Genomic DNA, 17,759 nt, shown 5'->3' on the forward strand with positions numbered 1-17,759 from the left:
GAAATGGTGTTTTAACCTACTTATTTCAAGCTTTTAAAAACATTAGCTTTTAATATTCAATCAATTTTTAAATATTTTATTTTTAATTGTAGTAATAATATAAAATAATATTTTTATTTGAATATAATTAAATATATTAATTTATCAATTTAATAGAAAAATAACAATATTTAAAATAATAATTAATCAAAATAATTAAATTTAATATTAAATAGCGATAATTAAGATGTTTAGAATTTTATTCAGTAATAACTTGATCTTACATTACATCAATAAAATTAGCATAACTTTTCTAGATACAATTAGCACAATATTTTTAATTAATAATTATATATTAAATTATAATTATTTTAAATGTGTAATTCTCACAACATTAATTTTAATAAATTATAATTATTTTTAAAAGTATAATTATCACAAATTCTATTTTATTCTAAATTTTTATTTTTAAATGTGAAACTTTAAAAATAAAAAAGTATTTTATTAATTTAATTTTCTTTTCAATCTCGCACTTTTATATATATATATATATATATTATAGATGAAAATCATCCATTTTCTATCTTAAAAGATACCAATAAAAAACCTTCCTTTTAATTAAAAGTTCTATTTTCTTCCTATTACTTCCTTTTAATTTAACTTTTTTCCTATTATTTCTTTTTTAGAATGAAGCTTTCTAAATGGCTAGATCTAAGCCTGATTAGGCCGAATGATGGGTTTCATTGCCTTCTTCATGGCTAGGGCTTGAGCAAGATTCCTAACTCTGTTTGTAAATTATAATAAATTTTTTAATTTAACATCTCATTATATTTTAAAGTTAAAACAACTAGTTGAGACTTGAGATAGATAGGTGACTAAAAAGAAATTTAAATAAAGTTGGGTGACCTAGAATATAATTTAACCAATTTATATCCGAAAGCAATTGGAGACGTTGAGATAAAAAGCAGCTGGGTTTTTATTTGAATAAATTGAAATTGCTTAGGCAAGGGGTGTGACACCCTTTTTGTTGGATAAGACTGTCAAGTGGAGTACAACAAACAAAGAAATATTTGTAATAGTTTGAAGAATGGAGACAAAATCCTTGCCCAATTGCAAAACCATGAATCATTCAATGATGCATGAATCATGATGATGATGAGAGATGGGAGGCCGTCTTCACGTCCTCATAATTTGGAATGTCCTCCATTGCCTGCATCATTTTTGTTCTTTTCTTCATCAGCTAACCAATATAAACTGGTTGCTGAGTTCTCTGTCTCCATTATTCTTATTCACTAAACATCATATGCAACTAATCTTCAAACATACATATTTACCATCTTAGCTAAGATTTTAACTAATTTAGATGTATGTATGTATGTATGTATGTATGTATGTATTCCCTGATTGGCAATACTAACCCATAGTATAAGATGGGGTTGGTAAATTGATGACAGTGCTCTTGATCTTTGTCATCATGTTAATGCTGTTGGTAACTCCCTGTGATCCAATTCCACTATCTTTCAAACCCTGTTAGCACAGCATTTTGATTTAAGTTTTTTGCTGATACATGAAAAAAGCATTATTTCAAGCACGGTGATTTTATTTACCTGAAACGGGAAATGATCCGGTCCTCGAGCTGGTGCGGAATTAATCTGAACTGTCCCGGTCTCCATTGCATCACTAATCAATATTGCTTTGTTGACATCCTTAGTGAACACACATCCCTGCAATGTTGCATGTACTTTTTCATTATCATGGGAGAAAAGATGATTTTGGGAAATTTGATAAGTTTTTTATGTATGTGTGTATGCCTGGAGACCGAAGTTGCTAGCATTGCAATGGTGGATTCCTTCCTCAATGGAATTGATTCTTATAACTGGCAAAACCGGGCCGAATGGTTCCTCCCATGCAATCCTCATATCAGGCCGAACATTGTCCAACAACAATGGCCATATAAGATTGCCATCTCTCTTGTACTCCTGACAAAATATAGCTCCTTTCTCTTTGGCATCCTTGACCAGCCCTTCAATGAAATTTGCAGATGATTCCGACACAACCGGAGTGATATCACGGTCATCCTCCGGTGGTCCAACCGTTAACTTTGCGATTTTTGCCTTCACTTTGTCCACCAGAACATCAGCAACAGATTCCATCACCAACACAACTTTAACAGCAGTGCATCTTTGGCCACTGTCATAGTTGTTGGACCAAAAGAGTAAAGATAATAATAATGTGTAGTAGAAGTGAAAAGAATCAATGTAACATAGTGTTTTCCGCCCCTAACCTATAAGAAAATCCTCCTTTTATTATGTTTGCAGCAACCAAATCTAAGTCGGCGTCCTCGAGTACGATACAAGCATCTTTTCCTCCCAATTCCATTTGAAGAGGGACCATTCCTGCCTTCTTTGAGATAGCAATACCAGTGTCTCCACCAGTGAAGCTAGGCAAAAGGAGATTACAAATTACAAATGGGATGATCAATGGGGAGCTAATGGAGTCCACAAGATGAACTTGAATTACCTTATACAATTAACTCCAGGATGCATAGTAAGGAAATCACCAATCTCAGAGCCTTTCCCTGTCACACAGCTAATGAGCCCTTTGGGAAAGCCAGCCAAGTGAAAGCAGTGCACCATATGAAGAGCTGAAACAGCACCCTACAGGAAGAACCATCCCATTCGATTAAAGTTCATTTGTTTCAACTTATGTTATCAGATTGGTGTTTTGTCAAATACCTGTGTAGGTGGCTTGAGTACAAGGGAGTTTCCTGCAATTAAAGCCGGTGCTATTTTTGAAACGGCAAGGTTGACAGGGTAATTGAATGGTGGAATGGCTAGAATTACTCCAAGCGGGATCTGCAGTTAAAATGCAACTTTACATCATGAACTACATCATCAAAACATACAAAATATGAACCATTAAGTGTGTCATGTTTAGAAACCATATAATTGCAGACAATGAAACTTTACCTTGGAAGTGAGGCAATATTTGGTTCTTTCGTTCCCTGGAAAACTATCAGATACCAAGAATTTTCCTTCTCCAAGAATCCTAACTCCCTCTTCAGCAGTGTAAGAAACCAGATCCCCGGACCTTACAACCTTAAAGAAATCAGTTGAAAAATCAGTTTGTGTTAAACTGATTTTTGTTCACTTTTGAACTAAACAAGTTCATAGACAATGATATACCTCGGTAACTGCATCTTTGGCTGGTTTTGCAATTTCTTTAACCAGGCACTCAGCAATTGGTGCTTTATGTTCCTTTAGGATGGCTGCAGCTTTATGAAGTAGCTCAGCTCGTTTCCAAAGTGGAGTCTTGGCCCAAGACTTTTGTGCAGTTTTTGCTGATTCCATGACCTTGTTCACTTCTTCTTGTGTACAAGCTATTTTCAACACCATCAATAATTTAACTTCATAAGTTCACCATAGGCCATTCTTAACTGACATTTCATTTTATTCAAAGTTATCCATTAACTGCTAATGCTAAGATTTGCTTATTTAATCAACTATTTAGTCTTGATTTAAAGCTATGTACAGTTCTATCCATGCTGCAGATTTCACAACTATATAGCAAACACAAAGAAAACAACAAAGCAATTTAGCAGAAGAAACAAACTTAAAAAGTTTCAAAGCTTAGCTGTATAACCTTGAACCTTGTACTGAGTTTTTCTGGTAGTTGGATTAATAATGGCAACAGTTTTGGCTGAAGAAGACTTCTTCCATTCTCCATCAGCATAGTACTTGTAAACATCTCCATCCAATATCTCCGCAAACAAACCAGTTCCAGCCATTATCAAAAACAAGAAAAAATCTACTTTTATCTACTTTTGTTTTTCTGGATTTCCTAGAGAACCAGAGAGAAGAATGGAGTGTCTGGTGTGAGTTAGATATATGCATGCATATATATAGGGAGAAGGTGAGCCACTCCTTGCCTTGGTTGCAGCTACTTTGGAGAAAAGAGTTTGGGGTTAGGTGGTTCACAATGTGCCAAGTTACAAGCAGACATGGTTTCTAACCTTGAACCTTTTCTTTATCACATCACATTCATTCTTGCTGACCACTCATTCGCTTACAAAATTAACACGTTTGTTTAGCCTCGTTTTTGTCGTTTTGGATTCAGCCCTTCACATGTTCTTATCTGATTAAAAACAAAAGAGACAGCAGCAATAGATGTGGGTACTCAAAAACTGTTTAGCTTTACTTCTTTGTCCCTGGACTGTTTTTGCAGGGACTAAGTTAACAAATTTAGAGATTAGACATGATGCAGATAATAGGAAAGAAAATTGAACCTGTCGAAATGGTTTCTATTTTTAGGATTCGGCAAATGTTTTTTAGTACCTTCCCAATTGCATGGGAGCTAAAATTTTTATCTTCACATATGAAACTTGCACGACAACGACAAAACTGAATTTAAAGTAAGGAATTAATGAGTAGGTCCTTATGGAAGGGCCTCTCCTTTTTACCCAGAAAAATGTTATCCTCATCATTGCCATACCTTATATTATCTATTCTATCCTGCATAGATTACTGTGCCCTTCTCCCCCAAGTCTCCCCCTTTCCCAGTTAGGTGTTTGGCACTAAGCCTTATTCATAAATTAATCAAATAAAATTAAATACTATTATTCATCCAATATCTTAATAAAGAAAAACAATTTCAAAATTTTCAATCTTCAGAAAAATTAGTCAATATTTAAATTAATAAAAACCGACTAAATTATTTTTTACTTTAATAAGGACTTTAAATATTGAATAATTAATTTTAGAAATTTTAAATGACAACTATGCGGTTTATTATTTAATAATATATCATTTTAATAAAAATTCAATTCAATATAAATATAAATATAAATATAAAAGAAAAGGTTAAATCAATTTTTGGGACTTGAATTTAGCAACTTTTTTTTATCCAAGTTTAGCCATGAACTTGACAAAAATATTCGGGCTTTGAGGTGGTTTGTTATAAGATTAACGTTGATAGCAGTTAGGACCACATTGTTTATCAATAAATAAAAGATAAAAGTAACCCAAAGTCATGTCAGTTGATTATTAACAAATAATCATAATTATTTAAGTAGATATTTATTGAATATTTATGTTTTTTACTAAATTTATGAGTGTCCATTTTGGGTAATTATATCTTTATGAAGAGACATGAGACCTCTTATAAATAATAGTGGAATTTCATTTGCACGACACAGAAAAATAAATCAAGAGTTCCTTATTTTTTTTGCTCATCGTCTTTTATATTCCTAGATTATTGTATAAAAAATATTTGTAAAATTTCTTTACAAAATTGATATTCTTATTATGCTTTACTCAATACTCAGCCAATGATAACTGTTTTTTCTTCCCCACCTAATGGTCTTTCTCATTTTCTGTTAGCTGATACTATTGGAACTCCCTATCCAATGGTTGTGAACTTGTGGTGTTAAACCAAAAATATGTTTATTTATTTATTTAATATTTAAAATTTGAAAATAGAAATTTTTTATTTAGTTTCAAAATCTCTTATTGAACATGTAAAAGTTGAAATCCAACAAAACGTGGAGTAAAAAAAAATATTTAAATTTTAGAAAAATTTTGTCAAAAAAATTTTATTTAATATTTAATGGTTGAAAACACACACAAAAATTTATTTAATATTTAAAAATTAAAATCCAACAAAAACATGGAGTTAAAATTAAAATTTAATAGTTGGAAAAGCTTTCTTAATTTAAAAAATAATGAAGGGTCAAATCATTTATTATTATTTGTTAGCCGAAACTCTTGGATCTCCCTATCTTCGGATTGTGAACTTGTTGTGTTAAGAGTTACACTCTCCTTTTTGACTGAAATAAATTTAAAAAAAAAAAAGAGTTGAAATCCAATAAAAACGTGGAGCTTAAAATTAATATTTAATAAACTTAGAAAAATTTATTTAATATTTAATAATTGAAAATGGGAAACAAAAATTTACTTTCAAAAAGTTTATTTAATATTTAAAAGTTGAAATCCCACAAAAACATGGAGGAAGATATTAATATTTTATATCATAGAAATATATAAATTGTAAATTGTAAATATTTTATATCAAGAAATTCAAATATTCTAATTCGTATCCTTTATTTAAATAAGTAATGCATATTTAAATAATTGATATATGAAAATTTATATTAGTGGTTGGTGTGGTGTAGAGTTGTTTATGAGTGGAGCTAAAAATGTATCTAAATTTTGTCCAAATTGATTTGGATAAAAATATTAAAATTTTAACCTAGTTCAGCTCAGTATTAATTTTTTATATAAAAATTTTAAAATTATAATATATCAAATACACTAAAAATATTAAAATAAATATTTCTCAATAAATTGAAAATAAATTTAAAAAGTATTTATATTTAAAATATGTGAAAATAATAGTAACAAAATTAACAATAAAATAAGTATTATAAAATATCCAAACATTAACGAAAAAATAGTGAGAAAACAGTAACAAAAGCAGCAGGAGTTTTTATTATTATTGGAAATTCAGGTCGAGTCTAGACAAAAAAAAAAATTACTTGAGGCTAAGTCTATTTTCTAAACGTATCTTTTTTTTTTTATCTAAATTTATTTTTCAAGTTTATAATTTTATTTAAATTTTCTTATTTTTTAAGTTAACCTTTAATTCGTACGGGACCGATAAGTATAATGTGTATTTTTGAGTGTAGGTGGTGGATGGCTGCATACATATGGTTCCATGAGTGGACCATTGCTAATCAACCCAAATTCACCCATTAATTAATCTATTATTCAACCTTGAGGAGCTACACACAAAAAAATAAACTGGCATTTATTTCCCTGTTTGGTGGATTTTGTATTAATTTGACCAATGATCACAACAATCATTCAAATATTTCTACCCATTGTTTTTGGCCACACCATACTATAATACAAAACTTTCAAATGCTTGTCCAAAAAAAAAAAAAACTAAAAGCTGAAATTTGTATTTTCATTATCTTTTAACATAAAGTTAAACCTTTTCATTATGTTCTAATTCATTTGCATCCTTTATTTTTTTAAAATTATATTTTTCTTTATATTGAAAAGTTACAAAATGATTACTTAATTATTTAATTTTGTCTTTTCTAGTCACCCAATTATCTTAGACTTTTGGGTATTTCTATTTTTACATTAGCCAAATTGTTGTCCAAAAAGATAAAGTTGAATAGTTGGGTGACCATATTTTATCTTTTATAATTAAGTAACCAAAAAGGAATTTACTAATAGTTAAGTGATCATTTTGTAACTTTTTATAGTTAAGTGACAAAAAAATGTATAATTGAGTAATCTATCGTATTTTATCTAAATGAAATAACTCTTTAACTTGCAATACTTTTATGGAAATATGACATGTGTTTTATGCATGTTAAACATAGAAAAAAAGCAATCCAATATATAAAACATAATCTAGAACCATTATTTGCTGCACCAAAATTCAATTAAGTACAGAACAATGTTGAAAAATTAGGTTTTGGTCCTGTTTAATTTAAAAAAATATATATATATATAAATTACTACAATGAACAGATTCCATTAAATATTCTTCATGTTAATGACTATTAACCTTAGTTAACAACTAGTTTAACTCTCTACTTAAAAGGGGGTTTTGTGATCTAATTTTAATTTTTTTAATTATACCTACATATAATTAAACAAATTAGAATAACATATACTACTCTTATCCTCTACTTGATCCATGGCAATAAATCTCAAAACCATTTTTGTACTTTATTTTTATTTATGTTTATGAGATTAATTTTGTTATTCTTTATTTTAAATATTTTGATATAATAAATCATATTTAAATTTCATTAATCAAACTTTAAAAATTCAATTCATTATCTTTAAAACTTTTTGTAAATGTTTTAAGTACTTTTAAGATCTTTTAAAAATATTTTCGCGCCATTTTCAATCAATTTTTAGATCAAGTACCATTACTAAAGAGGTATAGCATCAATATCCAACAAGAATGTATTGATACATAACCTCCCAATATCAACACACAGCCTTAGGTATCAATACATTGGAAATCAGTAAACACAATATATACCATCTAGAGGGTATAGTATTATCGATACTCATGCGCTTCTAATGGCTATTTTTCTCCAAGATACAAGTACTACACTTGTAGATATCAGTACCCCTACTTGCAGACTGTCATTAATGCATGAATTTAATACTGTCAACAACTACAAATAATCTCCAACTACTTCAAATACAAATTGAAGATAGGTCTCTAAAAACTCAATAAAAGACAAGAGAACAATATTCAAAGATAAAAGGCTAAATTTTCATCAATTTTACTTTTATCAATGCAGATTTCTTTATTCATTTCAGTATTAATATTTGGAGAAGTACAACTGAAGGTTTTAACTTAAATGATTCTAAAGATCAAAGGAAGATATTAGGTATTGTATGTCATTGGATTAAATGACGGCACTAATAAATTAATACTTTGTTCACCTAATCATGAAAAAAAAATTTAACCTTTTATGGGCCAAAAATAATTTCATATACTTTGGATAGAGTTTATGCCCACGGTGAAATAAATATACATCGATGAATAAAGAATATCTAAAGTTGGCTTTTTCTTTTTTTAAGTTGTGTGAATTACTTAAAAAAAAGGGGTTAAAGGGCATAAAACACTTGTTAATTGATGATTTAACCATTAAAAACTTGATTGTTTATACATACATTCAAGAATTGCAATCCAGAGTCTTCACTCAAATTGACTTGCCTGTCTGTGATTGAAGAAATGCCAATTCTTGTAAGCTTAATTCGATACATTTTAAGTGTCCCTAAAAGGTGATAATATGTATGTGCACATGCACATATAAATAACTATCCTCCTCAGGTATTTACCTGTTTTACCTTCTGAGCTTCACTTAAATGTTCAAATGTTAGAAATAGGTTAGAGCATCTGCATCATGTATAGGTTAATTCGTACTGATACTTTAGTTTATGAAACAAATTTACATGCTTTAGACTTGACATGTTATTCCGTTCCACATATACTAAGGTCCTTTCATGAGACTTCCTAGGGATTGCCAGGACTTGTCTATCTCTTGCCTTGATTATTTCTCCGACCTGATTGCACTTTTGCTGAAATCAATAGCTTCTAGGGAGAGAAGGCCTATCTTGAAAAACAAACACCAAACTCAACAGTCTTCCAAAATACATCATATCAGAGCAAGCAACAAAGCATGTTATGCACTTCATAATCAATTGAATTTACACATGTACTAAAATTAGGTTCATACAAGTATATTACAATTCAATTTCAACATGTATAAGAACCCAAAAATTTGGAATAGAATCATACCATTCCATCAGTCTCAACCCAGCGGAGTGATCTACACGTAAGAGTTCCCTTAAAATCCGACTTCTTCTAAGTAGTAAAATATGGAAGAATAAACTTCCTAAGTAGCATTAGCTGGCACCATATCCACAGCTCTAAACTTCTTCATCCCACCATTATTCAATCCTTTAAAGCCCTTCTCCCGATGTCCAACACCCATTCCTCTTTTCCTCCATGTTTGAGGACCAAAGCCCAAATTCAACGTTGTCTACCAAAATACACTACACAATCAATCGAAATTACATACCCGCTAAAATTAGGTTAAACAAGTATATCTAAATTTAGTTTCAATACATATACACACATACATATAAGAACCTAAAAAATACTACTCAAACAACATCAATATTCTCCCTTCATGAACTAGCATAGAAGAGAGAATAATACCAGCCTATCATCAGTTTCGACCGAATGGGAGTGATCTGCGCGTAAAAGTTTCCTTAAATCTGACTTCTTCGAAGAAGTTAATATCAAAGCATATACTTCCTTAGTAGCATGAGCCTGTGCCGCATCCGCAGCTCTAAACTTCTTGATCTCACCATTACTCAATCCCTTAAAACCCTTCTCCCCATCCAGAACATCCATCCCTCGTTCTTCTTCCCCTTCACCGTTTTTGCCTTCTCTTCCTTCATCATCTCCCTCAAAGCAGCTACCTCCGCCTCACTCCCATTAATCACCACCTTATCAGACTCCACAAACTCCTTATGGCAAACCAAGCAAGCTGATGACTTCACCTCTTTCAAAGCCTTAGCACTAACCACATGCCCGCAGTTCTGTAATGCAAAAAACTTATACTTCCCATTAAATTCAAGCCCCATAATCAGGCACTGAAACACGGCACCATCAACTTAATATTAATGATACCTTTAAACCCCTTAATATGTCTGAACCCTTTGGGAAACTTCTTGCCCAACAAAGCTTGAACAAGAGCTTCCTTGTTAAAAATATTGCCTAGTTTATCAATGACGCAAGGTTTTCTTAAGGGGTCATTGGATAAAGCGCAATTGAGTCACTTACCGAACCTTTGCTCATTCGGGTCGACTTTGTCGGGCTTTTTAACAGCGTACATATTGAGGTAACAGTCGCGAGACTCGACTCCGGTGGCTCCGCCATCGCCTCCGCCGAGGAGCGGGAAAGGAGAAAGCGGGTGAATTAGGGCTTGAACAAGAGCTTCCTTGTTAAAAATATTGCCTAGTTTATCAATGACGCAAGGTTCTCTTAAGGGGTCATTGGATAAAGCGCAATTGAGTCACTTACCGAACCTTTGCTCATTCGGGTCGACTTTGTCGGGCTTTTTAACAGCGTAGATCTTGAGGTAACAGTCGCGAGACTCGACTCCGGTGGCTCCGCCATCGCCTCCGCCGAGGAGCGGGAAAGGAGAAAGCGGGTGAATTAGGAAACTTCTTGCCCAACAAAGCTTGAACAAGAGCTTCCTTGTTAAAAATATTGCCTAGTTTATCAATGACGCAAGGTTCTCTTAAGGGGTCATTGGATAAAGCGCAATTGAGTCACTTACCGAACCTTTGCTCATTCGGGTCGACTTTGTCGGGCTTTTTAACAGCGTACATATTGAGGTAACAGTCGCGAGACTCGACTCCGGTGGCTCCGCCATCGCCTCCGCCGAGGAGCGGGAAAGGAGAAAGCGGGTGAATTAGGGCTTGAACAAGAGCTTCCTTGTTAAAAATATTGCCTAGTTTATCAATGACGCAAGGTTCTCTTAAGGGGTCATTGGATAAAGCGCAATTGAGTCACTTACCGAACCTTTGCTCATTCGGGTCGACTTTGTCGGGCTTTTTAACAGCGTAGATCTTGAGGTAACAGTCGCGAGACTCGACTCCGGTGGCTCCGCCATCGCCTCCGCTGAGGAGCGGGAAAGGAGAAAGCGGGTGAATTAGGGATTTGGTTTAACGAGAAATTGGGTTTTAGGGTTTTAATTTTAGAACTCTGATGGCGGTTGCGAACGCCGACAACCGCGAGAGTGTAGCGAATTTGTCAACGAAGGAAATCCCATAAAAAAGGGAATAGCCAAAAAGGAGGCAAATTGCTTTCATTGAGAGTCGAACTCAAGACCTCCCGCTTACTAAACGGGTGCTCTAGCCAACTGAGCTATGAAAGCCTTTTTGATAGTGATTTCTAATTTTCTTTATGTATTATTTATTTAAAAGAAAATAAAATCAAGATTTTTCAAAAGTGGTTTTGGATAAACTCAAAAATTAAATGGTGAAATTTTAAGTTATAAAATTTATTTGATTTATTGATTAAAAATTAGTTATGGAATATAATTATATTTTTGAATAAATATAAAATTAAAATTATAAAAACTATATTTAAAATTATATTATTAAATTTTAAACATCTCACTTTATTTTAAACAAAGATGATCAAATTTTCAAGAATTTAAAGGTCGGCGAGAAAAGACTAGACTAGTGAGTTATTGCATGTGATGGGTGATGGGTAATGGGTGTTTTTAGGGATTTTCCCAATATATTTCCTTGAGATTGTGTGGGTCTTAAGGATGCAATGATTAGTTGAAAGCATGACATTCGGGCCAAACTTGTTGAGTTTGGCCTGCAAGGTCAAGGCTTGATAAGCTCAGACTCCAAAATCGAAGTGGCATGAGGATTATATCACCACCATAGTTTAGGTCGGATAGTCGAATTGGACCTTGTAGGATTGGACCTTCCATATAGTATACCACCATATAACAAAAATAAACATAAAATAATAACAAATAATATCCAAAAACAATATCCAAAAACATAATGCAATATAAATAAATAAATAAAAACCGAAACGATACAATGGCGGAAGGTGAAAGCAACAGAGGAGGCAAGTGAAAAAAGTATACTGGTATAAAAGCTTCGTCATATAAAGCGCCTGGTCTTTCTCTCTTCTCTCACTTCATGATTTTATCTCTTCAATGTTGATGCTGTTACAATGTGAAGCACAGGGAGGCTTTTGGATAAAAGCTTTCTTTATCTTCTTCATCCCATAAAATTCCATTTTTATTAAAAAAAAAAAAGAAGAAAGGAAAACTTATACGCCCCCAAAATTTCAATTTGTCATTTTCTTTAAGAAAACCAAAAAAAGAAAAAATATCATAAAAAAGAATCCATAAACCCTCCTCCTACCGTCATTCATTTCATCTTTCTAAAGCCCCTACAGATTTCGATTCGAATCTCATTTTTATATATTTTTTTGCCCTCAGCTGCAACGTTTTCCAGGGTAAGATCTCATGTTCTTTACCTTCATTGTCCATTTTTTTCTTTCTATTTTTTTTTGAAATTTGAAGGCTTTGATTGGATTTTCAAGATATGGGTTACTGTTATCTGTTGATAAGGAGAAATGCGTACTTAAATGGTTTTTTATGTTGTTATTTGCAGATTCTGGAGAATTGGTTTTTTGTTTCCCTTTATATAGTTGTTCTAGAAATCAAAGCTTTGTTACTTTTTTTTTCTTTTTTTCCGAAGGAAGATGTCGATTTTGCCGAAAAGTGAATCAATTCACATAAGGGAAGTTTGGGACGAGAATTTGAATTGTGAATTCGAGTTAATTCGAGATATTGTGGATGATTACCCCTTCATTGCTATGGACACTGAGTTCCCGGGCATTGTTCTACGCCCAATAGGCAATTTCAAGAGCAGTTTTGATTACAATTACCAAACCTTGAAAGCAAATGTTGATCTTTTGAAACTGATTCAGTTGGGTCTTACTTTCTCTGATGCCAAAGGGAATTTGCCTACTTGTGGAACTGATAAATACTGTGTTTGGCAATTCAATTTCCGCGAATTCGATCCTAATGAGGATGTCTATGCTAATGACTCCATTGAGCTTTTGTCTCAAAGTGGCATTGATTTTCAGAAGAACAAAGAAAAGGGCATTAGTTCTCATGACTTCAGTGAATTGTTAATGTCATCTGGGATTGTTTTGAATGATAATGTGCATTGGGTGACTTTTCATAGCGGCTACGATTTTGGGTATTTGCTTAAGTTGCTCACTTGCAAGAATCTTCCTGAAACACAGACAGGGTTCTTTAGTTTGATTAAGATTTATTTCCCGACTCTATATGATATCAAGCATCTGATGAAGTTTTGCAATAGCCTACATGGTGGGTTGAACAAGCTTGCAGAGCTGTTAGAAGTGGAGAGGATTGGTATTTGTCACCAAGCTGGTTCAGATAGTTTGCTTACTTGTTGTACATTCATGAAACTGAAAGAAAATTTCTTTAGTGGTTTGGCCGAGAAATATGCTGGTGTGTTATATGGTCTTGGTGTTGAGAATGGACAGAATACTCTCTAATAAATCAAAGAAAACTTCTTTAGTTGGTCGACTGAGATATGCTGGTTTGTTATATGGTCTTGGTCGTTCAGAATTGACAGAATACTTCTTAAATATCAAAGAATTATGAAATAAAAGCTGTTTGTTAGATTTTGTGTTCCATTTGCAATCTACTTATAATATCTCGTATCTTATCATCAGCCTGTTTTACACATCTTACTGCACGGATATCATTGATCATTTCATTGAACTGTTATACTTGCTTTGCGCTTGTTGGTTATCAAAGAATGTTAAATGCATATGAGTGGAGGGAGAGGGTGGAGGGATGGTAATAGAAATGTTTCACAATGGCCAGCCAAAGGATGAGGCCCTTTTCCCCCTGGAGATTTTCAGTATAAAATTGTAAGCATGCTTTCCAAAATCATGATAATAAATAGATAGAGAGATAATTTTCATGGTAGTTTTGAACTATTGATATGTTTTTGTTTCACTCCTACTAAGCTTTAATCAAACCTCTGACATTTTAGCAAGTTTCATTCCTTTCATTGTAAATATTTCGAAGTGTCTCAGTTCAACAGCCACAATTCAGTGTTGCCAAGGAGCCATTGTAAGATTTGATTCCACAACATTGCCATTTGCAGAGCAGAAGCTGTATCAGGATTGTAGAATGCAGACTGAGGTAAGCTATTGCCTATCGTTGATCAACATGATTAAGAAGAATAAACTGTAAGATTCATTGATCATCATTCTGTTCCTATTGTAATGGGAGGTGAGAAGAGGGAGATGATGAGAAAGGATACATGTATATATATATATCATTTTTGCTGTGCCCTTGGCATGTTGTTTATTACTCATTTGAGAAGAGGGAATAAAGAACTGGCCACAGCCTTTACTTTACTTTGTTTCCTGTGTTTCCCATCAATACTATGCAGTCTACACTACATAAGCAATGGCTTACTAGCCTCTTAAACCAATCACCCCATTGTTCCTTTTTTTCTCATCAAAAACTCCCTAGAACATGTAAAAACATCATTATTTTCTACATACAGGTTCTTATTTGTTCAATATCAAGAACTTATCCATATTACTTTTAGAGTATCCTATGAAAGAGAACATCGTCAAAGAAAATATGATAAGCCTGATGCCCATGCAGCCCCTACAATGCTAAAGTCTGGCTTCAGACTTCAGATGCCTTCACATTTACTTCCCTTATATAGGTTAGCAATTCATTAAGAGGTTCAGGGTCTTCTGAAATCCAATGCCTCAACCTTTGCCTTAAGTTTCTATTCCATGTCCATGTCCTGCAGCTTTTTCTGCGTTCTCTTATCATTCATTACCATCTCCCATGGATTCCAACACCTTTAGTTGTTTTTCCTTTAATTCTTTGATTTTCAGTTGTAATTTATGTGTGCAGTCCATTTTTCTGTTTTAACTGAAGTTTTATTATTATTTTTCCTTTTCTGAAGCTGCATTTTCTTCCCCTCTAGAAATGTATAAATATAGTTAGAAATAGAAAGTTAACACCTCATAAACCAGCAAATAAAGACAAATAAAATAAGATTGATTGCAGTGATGCCTTATGAGTGATTGCATGATATTACAGTGTCCTTAAACCTGGGTTTTGGCAACACTTTAATATCTTTTATCATGGTTTGAGCCACACGAAAATGAAACTAAAATCTCATTTTATGACACTTTCGTGTGGCAGTTCGATTTTAATACAATTTCAACCATGAAATATCTCTCGGATCAGATGAAGTATTATTAGTTTATTATTGTCATTATTCTTAGATTTCTACATGTGTATATCTTTTCTATTAAATGTATGCGTATTGGTGATGACATCTTACTCCATATACTTGCCAAATTTGTGGAGCTGATCAAGAGACTGTGCTTCATGCCTTGCGTAATTGCCAAGTTGCCAGAGCAGTTTGGTTAAATCTTGTTTCTACTGCTGCAAAACAAAATTTCTATTCTTCAAGTTTAAATGATTGGTTGTTGGATGATATTGATAATAATTCTGGACGGTTTGTTAATTCTATACCCTGGGGAACTTTATTTACTATTACATACTGGCGGATATGGAAGCAGCGTAATCAAGTCATTTTTTAGGATGATTCTTGTAGTGTTGATGAGTTGTTGAAACACTGCTCAAGTTGGGCTATGAATGTGACGCAGGTCTATCATCTGAATTCTCCACAGCAGAATGGTAATGATTCTTCCAAGAGATGGAGTTTACCTCCCCCAGGATGGGTCAAACTCAACACAGACGGAGCGGTTGCCTTGAACCATTCTTGGGCAGCAGCTGGTGGGGTTGCTAAGAGACGACCATGGAAATTGGCTACTTGGATATAGTAGAATGTTTGTTCAGGTTCTGTTTTGCAAACTGAGTTGCTGGCGGTATGAGATGGTTTAAAACTAGCTTGGCAGCGAGGATACAAGAAGATCATCATTGTCAGAGTGACTCTGAGATGGTGGTGCAGCTTATATCGGATAGCTCAATGGATCCTCACTCGATTACTCTTGTTCGCAATATTCAAGAACTTCATCAGTGCAGGTGAGAAGTTAAATTCGCGAAGATTTCGAGAGATGCAAATAGAGTAGTTGATTTTATTGCTAAGCTTCATATTAGAAGGGACACTGCAGTGCATTGCTTTGAGAGGCCGATTCCTAGTGTCTGTTACTTAATAATGATGTTTTGCTTGCTTAATAAGACTATCAAAATAAGGTTTACTAAATGTTATAAAATTATTTAAACCCTCTCTCACACACAAATCAGGATTATAACTTTTTGGTTGACAAAGAACGAAATAAACCAAGTGTACATAGAGCTAATAATTCTGGTTAAATTCTATTATTAGTCCTTTTTCTTTTAAGTTGTGGATTTAGTCCCTATACTTTTTGAATTGGTCAAGTTTAGTTCATGTATTTTTTTAATTTTGAAATTTTAGTCTTAATCAAAACATTAGTAGTTAGATCCCTTTGTTTAAGTTCAACTGCTAGTTATATACTATATAGATTTAGTCCATATTTTCAATTCGATCATTCTGGGTAAAAGGACTTCTCCAGTCCCTCTCAATTTTGAAATTGAACAAATTGGCCCCTCTAAAAAGATCAGAGTAATTTAATCTTTGTCAATTTCAAAAGTAAGCAACTAATAACAATTAATTATGATGTTAATATTTTTTATCAATTGTATACAATTTTGATTGGTATAATAACAAATTTCTCCTTCAAAGTTACACACCTTTTCAAGTTGTGATTTTGCCAATAATGCTTGGAGTTCTACTAACAATGGTGTCTTCACTCTTAAAAGTGCATGATGGTCTCCAAGTGAATATCACCAATTTAGAAACGGAATTAGATGTTAATTAACCACTATCTCCCCACCCCCGTTTTGACTTTCCTTGAGGGAACTAATGCCAAGAAATTTTACCCCATTTTTCAGTGTTGCCAATTCCTTCAATGTCTAAAAACAGTCTAAAAACAAAGATTTTAATCGAAACAAACAATCATGGAGCAACGAAAATGCTTTGTTAACGGATTCCACCCGGATCATCTTCTTTACACATTTTTAATGTACCCCTTTTTCTTTTTCTTTTTTTTTGCTTTCATATACCATTGAGTTTGGTTGCCGGAAACTTGCTACTGTCCAAAAACCAAAGGATGATGGTTTAATGAACTGCTTAAATTCGATTGATGGCTCAATTGAATGTTGTTTTCGATTGATGACTTAATTAATTATTGAATTATTTTTAAAGTTTTCTTCACATGATAAGCCGCAAAGGAAAATTGACCATCTATTAGGAGGGGCGGCTTAAGTGAGTTATATAAGGTAGAGTTTTTAACCAATTATTGGCTATTTAGACCATAAATCCTTAAAGCTTTATTCAACTTTTCAATTAAGTCTCTTTTGTTTTAATTTCCAGAATTTTAGTAACGTGCGACCTATTAGGCTCTCAATTATGTAGGAAATAAATATAATTCATTTCAATTAAAAATAATTATACCTGCAAAGGGAGATCTAGCAACGAATTACGATCCCCAATTATTGGAAAAAGTCAACATTCCTTTTTGATAAAACATTTCATTCTTCAATATTTTTATATAAATTCAATCCTTTCATCCTA

The 17,759-nt window shown here is 32.8% G+C and overlaps 3 protein-coding genes and 1 non-coding gene across 6 annotated transcripts; 1 reads left to right on the forward strand and 3 right to left on the reverse strand.

The window, feature by feature from the left end:
- Positions 1-931: 931 nt before the first annotated feature.
- Positions 932-4,078, reverse strand: LOC108484645 (NADP-dependent glyceraldehyde-3-phosphate dehydrogenase). The gene is made up of 10 exons (XM_017788551.2): positions 3,622-4,078; positions 3,165-3,358; positions 2,949-3,077; positions 2,715-2,834; positions 2,500-2,636; positions 2,264-2,419; positions 1,791-2,169; positions 1,587-1,703; positions 1,398-1,506; positions 932-1,189 (listed from the first exon to the last, which is right to left on the reverse strand). Exons 1-10 carry the CDS (start codon positions 3,764-3,766, stop codon positions 1,164-1,166), a joined length of 1,512 nt encoding a protein of 503 aa, XP_017644040.1. The 5' UTR covers positions 3,767-4,078; the 3' UTR covers positions 932-1,163.
- Positions 4,079-9,199: 5,121 nt separating this feature from the next.
- LOC128295114 (uncharacterized) lies at positions 9,200-11,449 on the reverse strand. The gene is made up of 2 exons (XM_053030319.1): positions 10,369-11,449; positions 9,200-10,124 (listed from the first exon to the last, which is right to left on the reverse strand). Exons 1-2 carry the CDS (start codon positions 10,462-10,464, stop codon positions 9,897-9,899), a joined length of 324 nt encoding a protein of 107 aa, XP_052886279.1. The 5' UTR covers positions 10,465-11,449; the 3' UTR covers positions 9,200-9,896.
- Positions 11,394-11,467, reverse strand: TRNAT-AGU (transfer RNA threonine (anticodon AGU)). The gene has a single exon. It is a non-coding gene; the product is annotated as a tRNA-Thr (tRNA).
- A 546-nt stretch (positions 11,468-12,013) lies between these two features.
- LOC108475504 (probable CCR4-associated factor 1 homolog 7) lies at positions 12,014-16,505 on the forward strand. Of its 3 annotated transcripts, none has more exons than XR_001869996.2 (3): positions 12,014-12,576; positions 12,735-14,308; positions 15,808-16,505. XR_001869996.2 is itself a non-coding variant. In XM_017777512.2 (2 exons), the coding sequence occupies exon 2, from the start codon at positions 12,826-12,828 to the stop codon at positions 13,648-13,650; it is 825 nt and encodes a 274-aa protein (XP_017633001.1). In that variant the 5' UTR covers positions 12,014-12,576; positions 12,735-12,825; the 3' UTR covers positions 13,651-14,526. The 3 variants fall into 3 exon arrangements, 1 of the variants encoding a protein (XP_017633001.1); XR_001870002.2 differs by lacking the exon at positions 15,808-16,505 and having other exon boundaries at positions 12,735-14,031; positions 14,200-14,526; XM_017777512.2 differs by lacking the exon at positions 15,808-16,505 and having other exon boundaries at positions 12,735-14,526.
- Positions 16,506-17,759: the final 1,254 nt, after the last annotated feature.

The sequence above is a fragment of the Gossypium arboreum genome, chromosome 7, assembly GCF_025698485.1.
Source record: "Gossypium arboreum isolate Shixiya-1 chromosome 7, ASM2569848v2, whole genome shotgun sequence".
NCBI classification, from domain to species: Eukaryota; Viridiplantae; Streptophyta; class Magnoliopsida; order Malvales; family Malvaceae; genus Gossypium; species Gossypium arboreum.

Coding starts and splice junctions, on each gene's coding strand:
- LOC108484645 (XM_017788551.2), bottom strand. CDS start 3,766: ATGGCTGGAACTGGTTTGTTTGCGGAGATATTGGATGGAGATGTTTAC. Junction 3,078..3,164: donor CCAAAGATGCAGTTACCGAG/GTATATCATTGT, acceptor GATTTCTTTAAG/GTTGTAAGGTCCGGGGATCT. Junction 2,420..2,499: donor CCTGGAGTTAATTGTATAAG/GTAATTCAAGTT, acceptor CCTTTTGCCTAG/CTTCACTGGTGGAGACACTG.
- LOC128295114 (XM_053030319.1), bottom strand. CDS start 10,464: ATGGCGGAGCCACCGGAGTCGAGTCTCGCGACTGTTACCTCAATATGT. Junction 10,125..10,368: donor CCCGAATGAGCAAAGGTTCG/GTAAGTGACTCA, acceptor TTTGCATTACAG/AACTGCGGGCATGTGGTTAG.
- LOC108475504 (XM_017777512.2), top strand. CDS start 12,826: ATGTCGATTTTGCCGAAAAGTGAATCAATTCACATAAGGGAAGTTTGG.